Source organism: Siphateles boraxobius, unplaced genomic scaffold (genome assembly GCF_051911475.1).
Source record: "Siphateles boraxobius isolate OS27281-9 unplaced genomic scaffold, OSU_SipBor_1 13, whole genome shotgun sequence".
Lineage (NCBI taxonomy): Eukaryota > Metazoa > Chordata > Actinopteri > Cypriniformes > Leuciscidae > Siphateles > Siphateles boraxobius.
Genome location: NW_027508733.1, coordinates 21,735,361 through 21,751,192, shown reverse-complemented (window position 1 = coordinate 21,751,192; position 15,832 = coordinate 21,735,361). Strand labels below are relative to the sequence as shown.

Genomic DNA, 15,832 nt, shown 5'->3' with positions numbered 1-15,832 from the left:
TGTATTATTAACTACTATGATACACATGTATGACGTATGGATTCGACGTGAACGTTAGTGGACATTCTATTTAACACGTGCGTTCTGATGAAATGGAGAATGTATTTGAAGTACATATCATCATCCCTTTCGTTGTAGTCTTGTGGGGCATTCCCTATTCATGGGTTTTTTTTTCCAGACATTGACGTTTTCTGACTCAATTCTGAGTAAGAAGAATCGTTCGATCCAAAACCTTCCCCCACCCCCAACCAAGAGTTTTCCAGTGTACAAAAACACTGCCAAACATGATCAAATCAAAATTGCTAAACATATACGTTTGTCTTATTGTTGATAAATATTCGGAAATAAGGACAAAATAGTGCTTCAAAGATCTTTCTAATGACGCCATTCATCTGTCATTTCTAGCGATGTCCAGTCAGTGCATGAAAGAATTGTTCGTTCGAGTCGGATCTTTTCAGTGAAACGGTTCGCAATGTTTTGTTCATTAATTGGACTGAATCGGTCTAAGTCGATCTCGAGTCAATCATTCTTGCGCAAATCCACTCACTCAAAGTACTCTAATGGCAAAAAATGAAAAATTAAGTTACTTTATTGTAGCCTATTGCGTAAATAATATTTAGGATCTAAACAATCTAAAACAAAAATGAATCCCAGCAAAAATCTGAATCGAGACACTCAATTGTTAATAACAGCAGTATGTTCCTGTGTCTTTTATAGCTTTTTTTATTAAACCGTACAAAATATCAAAGCATTACAGATAGACATGGAAAAAACAAAAAAAGGATGACGAAATGATACACAGATACAAATGTGTTTTTTTAGAGCTTGTAATATATCAGTGATGACGTAAAAACAGTAGAACCATTTTCGAATCGGTTCTTTGAAAAAATCTGCTTGAAAGAACCGAATCGCGGAAATGAGCCAGACTTCCCATCACTGGCCATCCCTCTTATGATTACCCCTAAGCCACGCCCCCTCCCGCCTGTACGTAATTCACGCCTCATGAATAATCATACCCTTCCCTCACTCGATCTGCTTGTTGCGTTCACGGCAGAGGCGCGTGAGCGTGGTGGGAAATGCGAGCAAGATGGCGGCGTTGAAGGAGGATCAGTGCTACGGACTGTCCTGTGGAAGAGTGAGCAATGGCAGCAACATCTCCGTCTATCACGTCAAGCTGACTGACAGCGCGCTGCGAGCATTTGAAGACTACCAGAGCAACAAGGTAAGACGCGCGTCGACTGCAACGCGAGGCTGGATAAACATTGCTAACAGGCTAACAGTGAGCAGCAGGCGACAGTTATTTCCCTGCCTGACAGCAAATCACCCTCTCAGCTGAACAAATTCCCCTTAAAGCGACCAGGAACTTTGGTGTAGCGAACCAATCCCTGTCATTTGCTGCCGTGCCTTCCTTATTAAGCACTTTATACACTAACGAAATATTAATTTAACCCATAGCAGGGTAATTAAAAAATATATATAACTTGTTATATATGTGTGTTGGTCTGGTGGTTTCGTTTAAAGCAACTGAGTTCCCAGGGTCTTGGAAAACCTGCAAATGTCTGAGAATTGTAGAATTGCGATTTACAGGTCTGGGAAAGTCATGGAAATTCCAATAATGAATAGACATTTTTTTCTAGTTATGTTGGCTCTCAACCAGGGGCCCAGCAAGGGACCACAAGATGACTTAATTGCTAAGTTAAAGATCATGAAAAAGGAATCCAAAAGGTTGAGAACCACTGATTTAAACTTTTTAATGTTTCAATAATTAAATCTCAAATGTAACTTAATATGAAATGTACTTTCTTTTCAGACTGATACATATAGATATATTATTTCCAATAAAATAGACATTTGTCACAGTGGAATTAAAACCGTTAATTCCCATTCATTTTTTTTAATTTGATTCGTTTTTAATGTGTGTTGGCCATTTTTACAAGCTTATCTACTCAACAACAACAAAAAGATAATGCAAGGCAGTCAGGGTTTAACTGAACATATGACGTTGCATTGATAACATTTGTTAGTTGAATATAAAAGTCCTAGTTTAAACCAGAAATTAGTGCTTAATGTAAGCTGTATAAGTTTGGATAAGATATGATAGATGCTGCTTTCAGCCTATGAGTCCGAACCAATTGTTTCTATTTTAAACCAGCCCTGCTACTAATTTGTATTCACCAGTTTTAGTTGGAAGCAGTTTTCCACATTGCAAAGCAGTGAATCTGTGTCTTTGAGATTGTGAGTTGTTGCCATTGGAATCTATCATGAATGCGTGTAAACATGGTTGCCACATTTTCATAAAGCAGTTGAGTGTCCACTGATCTGAAAAGCAAATATTTTATGGCATGTTTTGAGTTGAATGACTTGGTCTGGGTTCTCACCTTTTGGATGGAAGGATCGCGAACTGTTGCAGATACAACAGGTTGGTCAGGTGGATGATATTTGTTAATAACATGCATTTATTTGTGTGCGTTGTTTCAGATCTAAGGAAGACCCTCGTGTTGCGTGGTTCATGTTTTGTATAATAAAGCAAATGCAACTCGATCCAAAATTCAACAAAGGCCAAGACTCTCCGTATTCAAACTAGAGTGGAAGTTGAGTCACACTTGATGATGTCAGTAAATTGGGTTATAGGAATAAAATTACAACTTTCGACCTACACTTAAGCCGTTTGTAACAATTGGATAAACCAGACTTCGATAAGCTGACATTCACTATTTTAAGTGTTGCTGTCTTATGCAGTGATTAATGTGGCGTATTCTTTAGATGTGATATGTGAAACTCAAGTCGACTGGCTACATGTGACTCTGTGAGGGAGGCTGAAGCTTTGCTTGAGTATTTTTAGCTTTCAAGCAGAGTGCATAAATGCTACTTGTAAGTTTAGAGTAGGATAGTCTTCGTTTGGTACTTTTGCATATGTACTTTTGCTTTTATTGCTTAGGGCATTTTGGTTGCTCATGAGAAATTTGTCTAGATGGTTTTTATTTTTGCCATTTATTTTTTGCTCTTTTTTTTCATATATATAGCCATCACACATTTAAATGTGTTTGACTCAACTGTCTTCTGAAGAGCTTGTTGATTTGAAATGTTGCAACATTCTTAAGTAGTTGAATAAATTCATCTGTTTTATCCTTCGTCTCGTGTTTTGAAAAATGTTGGCTACTCGCGTGACGGGTGTTGTGTAACATGCGCATACTTTGTCGTTGTATATAAGTACTTACTGAATTTCACAAACCCTACGAATCCTATCTGCTAATTGACAGCATAACCTTTTCCAAATGGAAGGTTATGAATAATATATTTAAAAAAAATTAAGCTAATGTGAGCCTCTAAATGTGTAGCCTTAAATAATTCAAGTTATTGTTCTGTTGTTTACAGCATATACAAATTATATATATATATATATATACACACACACACGTACACACGTATGTATGTATCATTAGAGTGCGTAGTTTTGAGGTGTGTGCAGCTCATGTGAAAAACGCATGCAGCAGACAAGCTTGGATCGATGAAGCGAGTGTATCTAGATGCGTATTTTAATCGATCAGACCGATCAGTGTATAACATAAAAAGTACCGCAAGCAATAGTCTGTCGGTCTGCACAGCGCTGCTTAAAGCTGAACACACCTAATGTCTTCAAGCCATGCAATGGATTAGGTGGGCTAGCCGTTCATTTTGAAACATAATTAACTAAGGTTCCAAAAGAAGTGATTTTTTTTTTTTACTGGACATAAGAACTACTTGTTTATTCTATGTAGTTTTATTGTGCCGTGTACACAAGTATAAAGATCCTGGTTGATGAATGCTGATCTCCCAGCTCCATTTCAGCTGTGCGCTCCAATTCTATGGCGCGTGGGGAATCAAGACCCACTTTTTCATAAACATAATTTCACAAACAGTTTGGACTTTAACTAAAACAAATATGCTTGTATTCTGCTAGACCTTTTCAATGATAAGACACAAGGCTATCTGTTATGTACTGTGATTTTACAGATCACATTTTCATGTAAAGCATTTATTTTGTCATGCTATGAAAATAGAGCACTTCTAATGTCAGCAAATTTAAAAGCACTTGTTACGTGATGGTCATATTCCCTATAATCACTGAAAGCCAAGCTTTAAAGAGGTCATCGGATGCCCATTTTCCACAAGTTGGTGTGATTCTTTAGGGTCTTCATGTAAAGTTTGTGACATACTTTGGTTAATTCATCAATGGTTGTGTAAAACAACACCCTTTTTACCTCCTCAAAAACAGCTCTGTCCACAGCGACTCGTTTCGGTACATGTCTCTTTAAATGATAATGAGCAACTGCTCACCCCACCCCTGTCTTCTATGGGGGGGGGTGTCACACAAGACACATAAAGTGCTGCCTTGGCAACCTACCTTGGTGGACAGTATAAAAATGTCTGAGGACGGATATAATACAGGACAGACTGTCAGTGGTCGTGGGCGGAGCGTTTGCAATGGAGTGCCGAAGTTATGACGTCACTTTGTAGGCCAAAACGCGGAAGTGAGTTAGCATTTTAGCACTTCCGGTTCCCTCGCCCTAAAGTCTATGGGTTTTTTGAATGGCTTTTTGCTAAATCGCCTGAAATAAGGTCTGTGGTTAAAGCCTCTAAATATTTTCACGTTTTGATCTATGACATAAAACACACCAGTTATAACCTGCTTGTGGTTTTTTAAACTTTATATAGGCTTCAAAATGTATACATTTTGGATTAACTTGTAAAGATTATCTTGATGGACAAAACGTGTAAGGGTCACAACTCTTTGTTGAACACGGATCTTATTTTTTGCGATTTTCCAAAAGTCTATGGGGAAAATGCATAGCTTTTCGATCGAGGGAACCCTTTGCGCCGCTAACTTCCGAGTTGTCCTACAAAGTGACATCATAACTTCGGCACTCTATATGACATCGTATTGCTCAGAAAATCCAAACGGCTTGATTATTAAGATTGTGTTTACTTTTTGAGGATTTAAAAAAAAGTTTTTTTTTTTCAATGTATGGTAGTTGTGCATAAACTGCAAAGACACATTTTTATGCAAACACCATTTTAAAAGTGAATTTTGCATCCGATGACACTTTAAAATTACACCTATTTTGTGTAGGTTAAGTACCCTGAAAACTTAGTAGCACCCCTGCTTCGGAATCAGAGGTTAGTTAACGATTAATTGACATTTAATTTAAACAATTGTTTATGGGAATTCATAGGAATGTATTTGTGTATATAGTTATTTTTATTTCATTTTTAAATAATTCAGACAATTATATGAATATTTAATATCAGTGCATCTTTAGTGAAAATCATAATTTTGACCTCTTAAGCCCAGGACACAAAGCCAGCGTAAGAACTAGTGGCGATGAAATCTGACTGTTGCCGCCTCTCAACAGCTGCGTCTCAAACTGCGCTTGAACACACCAAAGGGACTGATGGTGATTGTCAACTAGAATGTGCGGCGTTCTGTGCCTTTGTCTTTGTCATTTAAATATCTGTCTATATCACCTGTTATCAATAGTCTGTTTTTGTCATTTTTAATATCAGTCATGCTGATTACTCTTCATTTCAGTTGGCTTTTTATATTATGAAAATTGTCTGCATTCGAATTCTCGCTAGGCCTGTCACAATAACAAATTTAGCTGGACGATAAATTGTCCATGAAATTATTGCGATAAACGATAATATTGTCGTTCTGTGACCATTTTCATCTAAAATAATGATAATGGCATAATAATGCAGGTACACCTTTTCAAAGATCAATAAACTTTTATTTCTAAAGACTATTTAAATGAACAAAACAACCAAAAACAATAAAAGCAATGGACTCTGTCTCTGTTAACAAAAAATGCACTTACCAATGTGTGACTTCCGTTCACACTGAGAATCATATGCATTATGTACTGTGTGAGCATGCGTCTCATGAGTATGTGCGTGGAGAGTTTGTGTGTGCGCGCGTGTCTCATGAGTGTGCGCGAGTTTGTGTGTGTGCGCGCGTCTCTCATATGTGCGTGGAGAGTTTGTGTGCCACGCGTGTCTCATATGATTAGGCTATGTGCGTGGAGAGTTTGTGTGTGCGCTCATCTCGTGTGTGTAGAGTTTGCGTGTATGTGCGTGAGCGACTTTAGGTGTGTTGTTGTGCATCTCATATTTGAGCATTCAGCAGTATACATGCATGTTTGACTGTTTAATATATGTGTATGCAAGCGTTTCATATATGTATGCGTGAATGAAGTTTGATTTAAGCCCTAGACGGCGCCTCATATGAGGGTGAGAGAGCGTGCGCTAGAGAGAGAGGGACGAGCGAGAGGTAGTGCTTGCGCTACCGCGATCTGCAATCAAATACGATTGTAAATACCGGTAGGCTCAGCAAAAAAAAAACATTCGAAAATCAATGTGTGGCTGTCAGCATTGATATTGTCATCCAGTCTCTTTGGTAGAGCGAGAGAGATGAGGAAAACAAACAAGCATGCAAATGGTAATTATCGTGGCTGGAAACATTTGAGCTCATTTTTTTATCGTGCGATTAATTGATTTATTGATTATCGCGACAGGCCTCATTCTCGCTTTCATCACTTTTATTCTCGTGCACTGATTTGTTCGCTAAGCTGAACAGCCAGTCAGTATTGCCCTATGGCCGACCTTTGGCTTGGTGTCTCCCGGCCTTTAGAAAAGTAATTGCTCATGTTTCCTCATTAAGTTACATGATTTGAGGTCTTGTTCAGGTCTAGCACAGGAAACTTTGGCTAAAGGGGTTCTATTATGCCCTTTTACAAAGTTTGTAGTTTTATTTTTTTTGCGGTGTACTATGTTTTCATGCTTGATTGTTCAAAAAACGTATTTTATTTTTTACATTTAACGTTATTACTGCTCCTCTCTCCCAGTCTTGCTCGAACACTCCAGGGCTCCAGACTAACTTTTCCACTGGTTGCACTGGTGCTACCAACTTTCTCAGTTGGTCGCACCAGCATATGATTTGGTCGCACCTTTTTTTTTTTTTTTTGCTACATGCCATGGGATCAGTCAATGCATGCTGATGAATAGTGGTTTTAATGGACCAAGGCAAGCAAAGGCTTTCTGGGTTGCAGCAGAAATACCTGTAATATATTATTTATCATTGCCAAATTTCAGGATTTTCATGGATTTTGGACAGTAATTTTAATCTGTAATTAAGCATTTTACATTTCAATTATATACCATCTATATAATTTCTATCTTTTAAAAATCATTAAACATTCAAATGTATGCATTACATTTTAAAAGATTGGAGTATTATAATAAACTGATACAGATTTTTCGTTATCAAAGTTTATAGTTGTAACAAAAAGCAGAAATCTCACACTCCTTACCTTCTGCATTTTATAATAATTTCCTTTTCGTCTGTCGAGCGATCATGAGAGTAATCACTCGACAGAGGAAAATATAACTGCTGAAAAGACGTAGGAGGAAGGGGCTCTGTGTTTCGTGAGACTATTTTTATCATTTTTATATGCCTTAATCGTGAATTCGTAATTGGCGCGTTCGACCATCAGTGTGCAATGCGCGTCACGCTCGTCTACGTTCGTCAATAAATAAACTGCACGTGTCTTGCGGAAGAACATTGTAGACGGAACTTCTCTCCGTTAATGTCTATGGCGAGTCACGCAGGCACTGGGCTACTCCGCAGCCGAGACGACCCCGGGATAAAATAGTCCGAATATAAACACTTATTATATGCGTTAGGGGTGGGAATTGGCAAAAATGTGACGATTCGATAGTATTGCGATATTTGGGCCACGATTCAATATTGCGATTCTCAATATATTGCGATACAGCAAGTATTGCGATTTCGATTCTGCGATATTGCGATTCACGTCCCCCATATTATTCAAAGGTATTACAAAAAAAATTAGGAAAATAAGACCGCTCACCTCACTTTAAATGTCACATTTAATTCTGTAAACATTATCTTCCTACACATTAACTGAAGTGCAAAAACTGAAAAACTTGTTCTTGAACATTCGGGACACATTGCAACACTGGTTTCATCACTTGCCCACCGCGGCACCGCAACAAAAACAAAAAAAAGTTTAAAGCGTTAAAAATGTTTAACGCAATTACGCAGTATCCGTTAAATCCTGCCTGTATTACACACACACAAACACACGACCCACAGAAAAGACGCGTGTCACTATCAAGTTCTCTTTCGGGCTTGAACAAACCATAACACACACAAATTATGCCAAAATGTCAGTTTTGTCGAGTGTTCTCATAAGAGCAATCTTGAATTATTTAAATAAACGTAGAGATTTGTGAGAAAATGGGACGCGTGTCAGATCACGTCTCTGTCCCACATTGCACTGCATTAACGAATGTACAGCTTATGAACGCTCAACGCCTGTCGCTCACTCGTTTACATTCACTCCTTCAAGTGAACAGTATTAGTGGACTAACGTTAACTTAGGGAATAGGCCTAACTTAGTGAATGAGGGTTTAGAGGGCGATTTCAACCCATGTTCTCAAGCAGTGAAAAATAGAGGACAATGACAACGCGCTGACAGACAAGACCGAGCAGGTAATATTTAATATGAAACAAACAAAACTCACTGAGCTCCCAGCACATAACTTAAAATTATTTAAATACAATAGAGTAACATAAAGCAGACATAATAGAGTAACATAAACCTGAGAATAATCATAAACCCGTCGTGTACAACCGTAATACTGAAGCCATTTTCATTTGAATTTGCTGTCGAATGTACGACAACAAAGCACCGCAACAAGCGCCACCTCGTGGATGTAATACGCAAATGTAAATGATCAGAGTAAACTCTGAGAAAACCGGAAAGTAAAACAGATAATTTTATAATTAAATATCGCAATACTTTGCGCTACTGTATCGATATAATTGTGTGCGCAAAATATCGCGATACTGAACAGAATCGATTTTTTCCCCCACCACTAATATGCGTACCGTAGTGATTCAGAATAGGTCAAAAACACGGTTTGGAAAATGAATTCATGATGTAGCCTACTCGTTCATTTTGAACATAAGTTACGGACTGCAGCAGCTGATACAACGGCGTTCTGTTGCTCAAGCGTCCACTCGCACAGATGCGACCACATAACATTTTAACTCGCACATTCTCAAAAAATATGCGACCAATTTGGTCGCAGTCTGGAACCCTGAACTCCGATTTCGAAGAAGCCCCTCCTTCCGAAATACGAAATGTGTTGTGATCGGTTAGCTGGGCTAGTGTGTTTGGCAGCACTTAGCGTGTGTTCGGGTAATGTCCCACTCCTCAATAACGGCAAGTTCTTCTCTAGGGTAAATATTAGATATGGGGTCAATTTCAAACCAATTCGAGCCAGATTCAGACCCTGACAATGTTAATGAACAAGAGGATCATGCAGAACTGATTTCATGCACAAATTTTGCAAGCACTGATTTCACAAGATGTTTCAGAGTGGTATGTTTTTGTAATGTTCTTATACATTATAGATATGATGTTATCCACCATTTAATTGAGATTTTTTTCAGAAAAATAAGGTGATACAAACTGTAATGGATCACAAAACCATGGCTAATTTTCCTAAGGAGCGGTAAACCGTCTTACAAAAGTGAGAGCTTACAAAAGCAATAGAAAACAAGCTGTTCTCCATAAAATGTGCATCGCACAGATAAACGTCGGGGGTTGTAATGTTCAGGAACCATGTTTAAAATAAATTTGTACCTCTCTCGTCAGCCTTAGTTAAGGTCAAACAAATGAGTTTTGGAAACGGGGTGGGGAAAAGTGTCTCTCTGACATTGCGATAACACGGTCTTCTCTAGCACAGTTCAACCAGCCTGTGAGAAGAGTAACATTATGACCCGATAAGATCCGGAAAAATCGCATTGTAGTCAAAACGAGACATTCGTTGTAGGTCTTGGAAAGTGGATTCTGTTTAATAAAATCTCCCTTTGTAGTGGACTTTGAGCTTTGTAACCTTGCAGATCTTTTTTTATGCTCAAACGGCAACATTTTCACTTTTACAACTTTAGTTAGTGTAAAGCATAATAGGACCCCTTTTATTCAGGCAAATTATGATCCCAAGGAACCATTTTTCGCACATGCCAGTGATGACCCGATTGCATCTCGTCTACATCTTAGTTACCTGTGGATAAAAGTAGATTGTGTCTGTCGCATCTTATGAATACTGTATAAGGATAAGAGCTGGGTTTTTGATGCTTGATGAGCCCCTTTCACACAGCGTGTTGATCCCGGGAAATTGCCAGAAATTGCTTCTGTGTGAACGCAAACACGACCCGGGATTGATCCCGGGATTGATGCCGGGTTGGGGACCTAGTAATATTGCCAGGATCAGTCCCGGAACGCGCGCTGTGTGAACATAACCCGTAATCAATGCCGTGTCGTAATGATGACGCTGGAGTGAAGTGAAAGCAGGCTAGTGAAACGGCACGTAATGCGCTAGTTTATGATCGAATCAGAGAAAAAAATGCAAAAGCGTGGTTTCGCAGCTCAAAGAGAAATCGCAGCTCATAGGCAAACTATAGACGCTGCTGAGACATTACATGTCACATCGATGTCACGTGTCTTTACAGGATTTTTACGGGTTGTGTGTGAACGCACTCTCTGATTCCGGAAAATTACTGTTATTGTGAATGAACCAAAATCAAACGAACCCGGGTCAAATCCCGGGTCACTTTATCCGTGTATTTTCCGGAATCTCTGTGTGAAAGGGGCTATGGACAGAAAAACACGGATAATCAGAATGACTTGGCTCTGCAAATAAATGGGTCTGCCATTTTACTGTGCTGCTCTGGCCTGTTGTTTGAATGTCAATAGGGAAATGTGTTGTGGCATCCTGGTTAATTCATCACTCTGTTGCTTTTTCTGTTTGTTGTAACGGAGTCCAAAGATTTTGTCGTATCAAACAAAGAGTTGTCACACAGAAAGCAAAAATAGTCTCTTTAAAATGATAGTTCACATGAAAAATTAAGGAAGTCATATGGGTTTGGATGACATGAGAGGGACACAGAGCTTAAATTTTCGGTCACTTTTAAGTTATGTCGTCATTAGTGATCCGGTGATCATGATTTTTCATGGCCAATTCCGATTTTACAAGCAAATTGGCCGATTCTGATACCAGTTGGTGATTAATTTTTTTTCTTTTAAAGGAGCAGTATGTAGGATTGTGGCCAAAACTGGTACTGCAATCACTTTCAAATTACTGTAGAGCGGTGTATCCCCTCTCCCTCCTCCCTGACTCGAGGTTGCCAGATAGGCTGCAGGATACAGCAAGAACGTAGGCTGCTACAGAAGCTTCCAATGGCAAGTGACGAGTCCTACACAGTAGGCTAAGTTTTTTTTTCTGTTAATTATGTTTATGCTTCAAATGAGATGTTTTGCAAAGTAATTATATATCGCAAAAATTTACTAATGGCGATTAGCCAAATATAATCGTAAAGATGTACGCTCGTATGTGACAGTACATTGTTAGAACAGTAGCTGTTAGTATACTAACGGTAGGTATCTGTCATTAACGTAAGTACAAGCACAAGCCTCGGTCACTGTGTGTAATCGATATCAAAGATACAGCTATTCATTTAGCTGACACTATAAGTGAAAGCGACCAGCTGTATTTTTTAACTTACTCTGCAGTACACGTCCATAACGCTAAAATATGTTATGTGAAAGATTACATGTCATTCTATTATTTTTGGCTGTAGAACTTGCATGATAAACAAGTAGGCTACAAAACGTTCCAAGTGGGACACATTATTCACATCATAGGCTACAATGTGCTTTACATTGATGTTATGGATGTTAGAAAAAGTTATTTTACCGTGGAATTGCGCCTATAGTGCTTCCAATTCGTTGACCCACCTCCTCCATATGAGCTAACGTAACGTTACTTTGCACGAACATGCATAACTGTGTTCGACTGTCATGAATATTTGAAATGTCCTTTTACATCAAGTACAAGTCAGCCAAACATAGATGAATCTTACCTGTCCAGAAATTCTTCTCCGTTTACAGCCGTCTCCATCTTTCAAAGGCATCTCCTATACAGATCCTTGTTTTATTTCGGACGTTGTCACGAAGTATTTCGGATTCATAACGAGTTTGAGTTTATCTGATTCGCAACGTTAGACTTTTTTTTTTTTTCCGATTCCGACACGTTTGTAGCTGCAGCTGTGGTAACCCGGATGCCGCAACACTACTGACTTCGTGATTGGTAGATAGGTGGAGGGTGACGCATCAGACCAAAACACAACATGACAACATCAACATCAGTTGAGGGCTGCAACTTCACTTTTAAAATGACAATATCCTGGCCGGACTACTGTTGTCAGTGATGTAAGTATTTGAAATGAACATGATTTCTTAATGTCTAGTGACATATCAGGGCCATTTTATGATTAATTTAAATAAATTTCTTACATACAGCTCCTTTGAGCAAATATATTTTGGCGCTGTTTCTTTGAGTACCACTGTACACAAAAGCAGCGCTGCGCTTATAAACACTACTGTATTCTGAGGTAAGAGGAAAAGAAAATCGATCGAAACTCCTTTCCCGTCAGAGATACATTCATATAATCCCCTACCACTAATACAATATTTATATTTTTCTTCCTATATTTTGAACATTTTGAGCTTGCTGTGCCTGGTACAATATTTGCTCCGTTGGTGCGTACTGTTGCTTTCGTCAACGAAAATTTACTAAATAAAATGGTCATGTGACTGACTATTATTAAATGTATAATGCAATATTGTTGACAAATAAAAACGAGACTTAATTTGGTTACCAAATAAAAACTGTGCCAAAATCTCCATTTTCGTTGACCAAAACGAGACGAAATGTTATAACACGACTAAACAAAACGACGAAATAACGTTATTATTATTTTGCAGTATTTCTGTTTCCTGTGTTTCACTTCAGGGGCTGCATCAGGTCGCACTGCGCAGAGGCAGGCGTCGGCACTTCCTGAAGCCCCACTCGCGGCATTATTTAGAAGATGCAGCCGTGGTGAGTTAGCGTAAACGACAACAAACAAAGTTAAGTCTGGCAGAGAAAGGTACCGATGGCCGGCCAGCCGGGGTGCGTCTTTGGGAGAAGAAGAAACTACTTTTGGAAAAACTTTCATTTCATCGTGTGTACTACTAACTTGTTTGGTTGGTAAAATAAATATGTTGTAAATTCAAATCAGATCGTCTTCCGTGTCTGGAATGGATGTATTGAGTCTATAAGTAGGGCTGGGTACCGAGTTCGGTACTTTTTAGGTACCGACCGAATTGCCTCGATACTACAGAGTATAGAAACATGTCTTGTTTTTCGGTACCTAAGTGGTTAGTCTCGTCTACGTCAGTGATACAATAAACATGCAGCATGATTGGCTGTGGCGGAAAAACACTAGTTTACGCGGCTGCCCAGAGACGTGCCTCGTCGCACGTGAGGCTGTAGTGTGTGTGTGTGTGTGTGTGTGTGTGTGTGTGTGTGTGAGCGTAAGCGTCCAACCCAGATAGATAGAAAATATGTGGAAATGATCAAAAGTGTACCTATGCACCCGACTCGATGCCATAAGCACACGATGCAATATTTTCGACTAGATAATTGCTGCCAAGACCGGTAACACGGTAAATCTGCACTTAAAAGCGCACAGAATACACTCGAGTAGAAAGTTTATCCGCCTTCGACTACAAGAACTGGAGCGCGTCACATATAAACCAAAACTCAGCGTATAGGATACTTGCCTCACAGACATGAGAAATAGTTCTATATATGTTCAAAATATGTCTACTTTTAAACGAAACCATTAGAAATAAATAGTTTGATTACCTAATCCATATAGGCGCGGGCGCGCGCGTTCACTACTGCAGGGATGACGAGTCAGCATTGCAAATTCGCAATAATCATCTTTGCAGCCAACACGTTTAGTAAACACTTGTTCATTAATAAACAATTAAAATACCTCCTTGCTATCGTTTCCCGACACATCCATAATCATTAGGCTACTTTTGCCAGTGCTTTGCGCAAGCTTCATGTGTGCTGAGCGTGAGGCATATATCCCGCACCCCAGTAGCCTATATTTAATTCAATTCAAATTTATTTGTATAGCATTTTTCACAATACATATCGTTTCAAAGGAGCTTTACAGAAAATGCATGCGTCTAAATTACAATTTAGAGTGATCTGTTATCAGGGGTGACTGAATGAAAATTAATTGAAATGCATTACACACAGTTTCATTGTTAAACAATGCATTAAGTAAAGGCAGAAACAATGAGCTCATTGAAGTAAAGAATGCATGTTGTTAAATGATTAGGAAACATAGAAAACTTTAGCATTGGTGCTTTTTTACAGACTCAAAATATGTGTAAAAAAGTCAACAAACTGAAAAAATTAAAGTTTTTTTTTAGGTAATGTTATATTGATAAAATTGGTATCGAAAAAAGTATCGTTCAGGAACCGGTATCGAAGTCAAGGTATCGGTATCGAAAATTGTTACGATACCCAGCCCTATCTATTAGGCAAAAATAATATAAGATAGGCTAACCTTGTTTGAAATGGTTTTGGCTAAAAGAAAACTTTGGTTTCGTCTGTACTACTAGGTCCTTATACTATATTGACTGGGATAAATAGAATTGCATCACTAAAAAGAGACTAAAATACAATTTATTGACTAAAACTAGATGAAAATAGTCATGGATAATTCTGACTAAAGACTAAAATGCTCAGACTTTGTCGACTGAACCTTGACTAGACTAAAAAGAGTATTGTCACAAATTGTCATTTGTGTCGAAGTATTACATGTAATTTGTAGTAGAAAAGCTTTTTGAAAACGCTCTCCAAAGTGGATACATTTTTCCATCTGTATCTCTGTAAGCTTTTGTGGGGGTTTACGCATGTGAATTAAGGTGAATGTATCTTTTTTCGACGTTTCAGTGTAGATGAGAAACTTGTGGAAAACGCTTAAATGCTAGTGTAGACGGAGAGTTTTTAAATGTAAACGCTGTTTTCAAATGTATCCGGATGAATGTAGATGTAGCCTAAGTCAATTCTTTAGTATGTACATGTATAAACTAGTGATGCACCAGCTATTTATTTATTTATTTTACCAAAACCAAGTCAAACTTAAAACTATTGGTAATTAAATCTGTTCAGGGTGTCCGCTTTAAAGGTGATCAACCAGTCTTAGTTAAGTTCTTCAGCAACAAGCCGAACACTAGCATTTCAGTTGAACTGCTTGAAATGCACACAGAAACTCAACAGCAGAGAAATGTTAAGTTTCTTTTTTGGATGAAGTAGTTATCAAGGGCCAAAACTATTATTTTGGTCAATAATTTTGGCCCACCAAAACTATTTTGGCCAAAATATTCTGCCAAATATTTTCAGTTTTTCAAATTCCGGTGCATAATATAAACAATGATTTTATTTACAAGGTGTTCAGTAGAGCCCGACCGATATGGATTTTTGGGGGCCGATGCCGATACCGATATTAGGGAGTAAAAAAATCCCGATACCGATATATCGGCCGATATTATTTATGTGTATATTATAATACAGTAGCAATATTTATGTGTATTATAGTACAGTATACCAGTCAAAAGTTTGGACACTTTCCTATTGGTGTGTACAAACTTTTGATGGGTACTTTACACAGTAGCTATAAACAGAATAAATATATTTTATAAACACGTTTTGCAATGATCACTCAAATGTGGTAATCAAACACTTGTGTGACACAGATATGTAATGGAGGCAGGGGGAATGATAGAATGAGAATTATACAGCTGAGCTGTAACCAAACTAGTTTGCATTGCATGTTATATTATATTATATTCTAAATACT

The 15,832-nt window shown here is 38.3% G+C and overlaps 2 protein-coding genes across 2 annotated transcripts in view; one reads left to right on the top strand and one right to left on the bottom strand.

Moving 5' to 3' along the window:
* The window catches only part of LOC143736071 (uncharacterized), a 795,401-nt gene that overhangs the window by 702,071 nt on the left and 77,498 nt on the right, over positions 1 to 15,832 (bottom strand). The window lies entirely within an intron of this gene.
* Positions 913 to 15,832, top strand: part of ell (elongation factor RNA polymerase II) — a 44,453-nt gene continuing 29,533 nt past the window's right edge. The window contains exon 1 of the mRNA XM_077226620.1: positions 913 to 1,222. Within this exon, the coding sequence (XP_077082735.1) occupies positions 1,088 to 1,222 (135 nt within the window). The 5' untranslated portion in view covers positions 913 to 1,087. The remainder of the gene's footprint in view (positions 1,223 to 15,832) is intronic.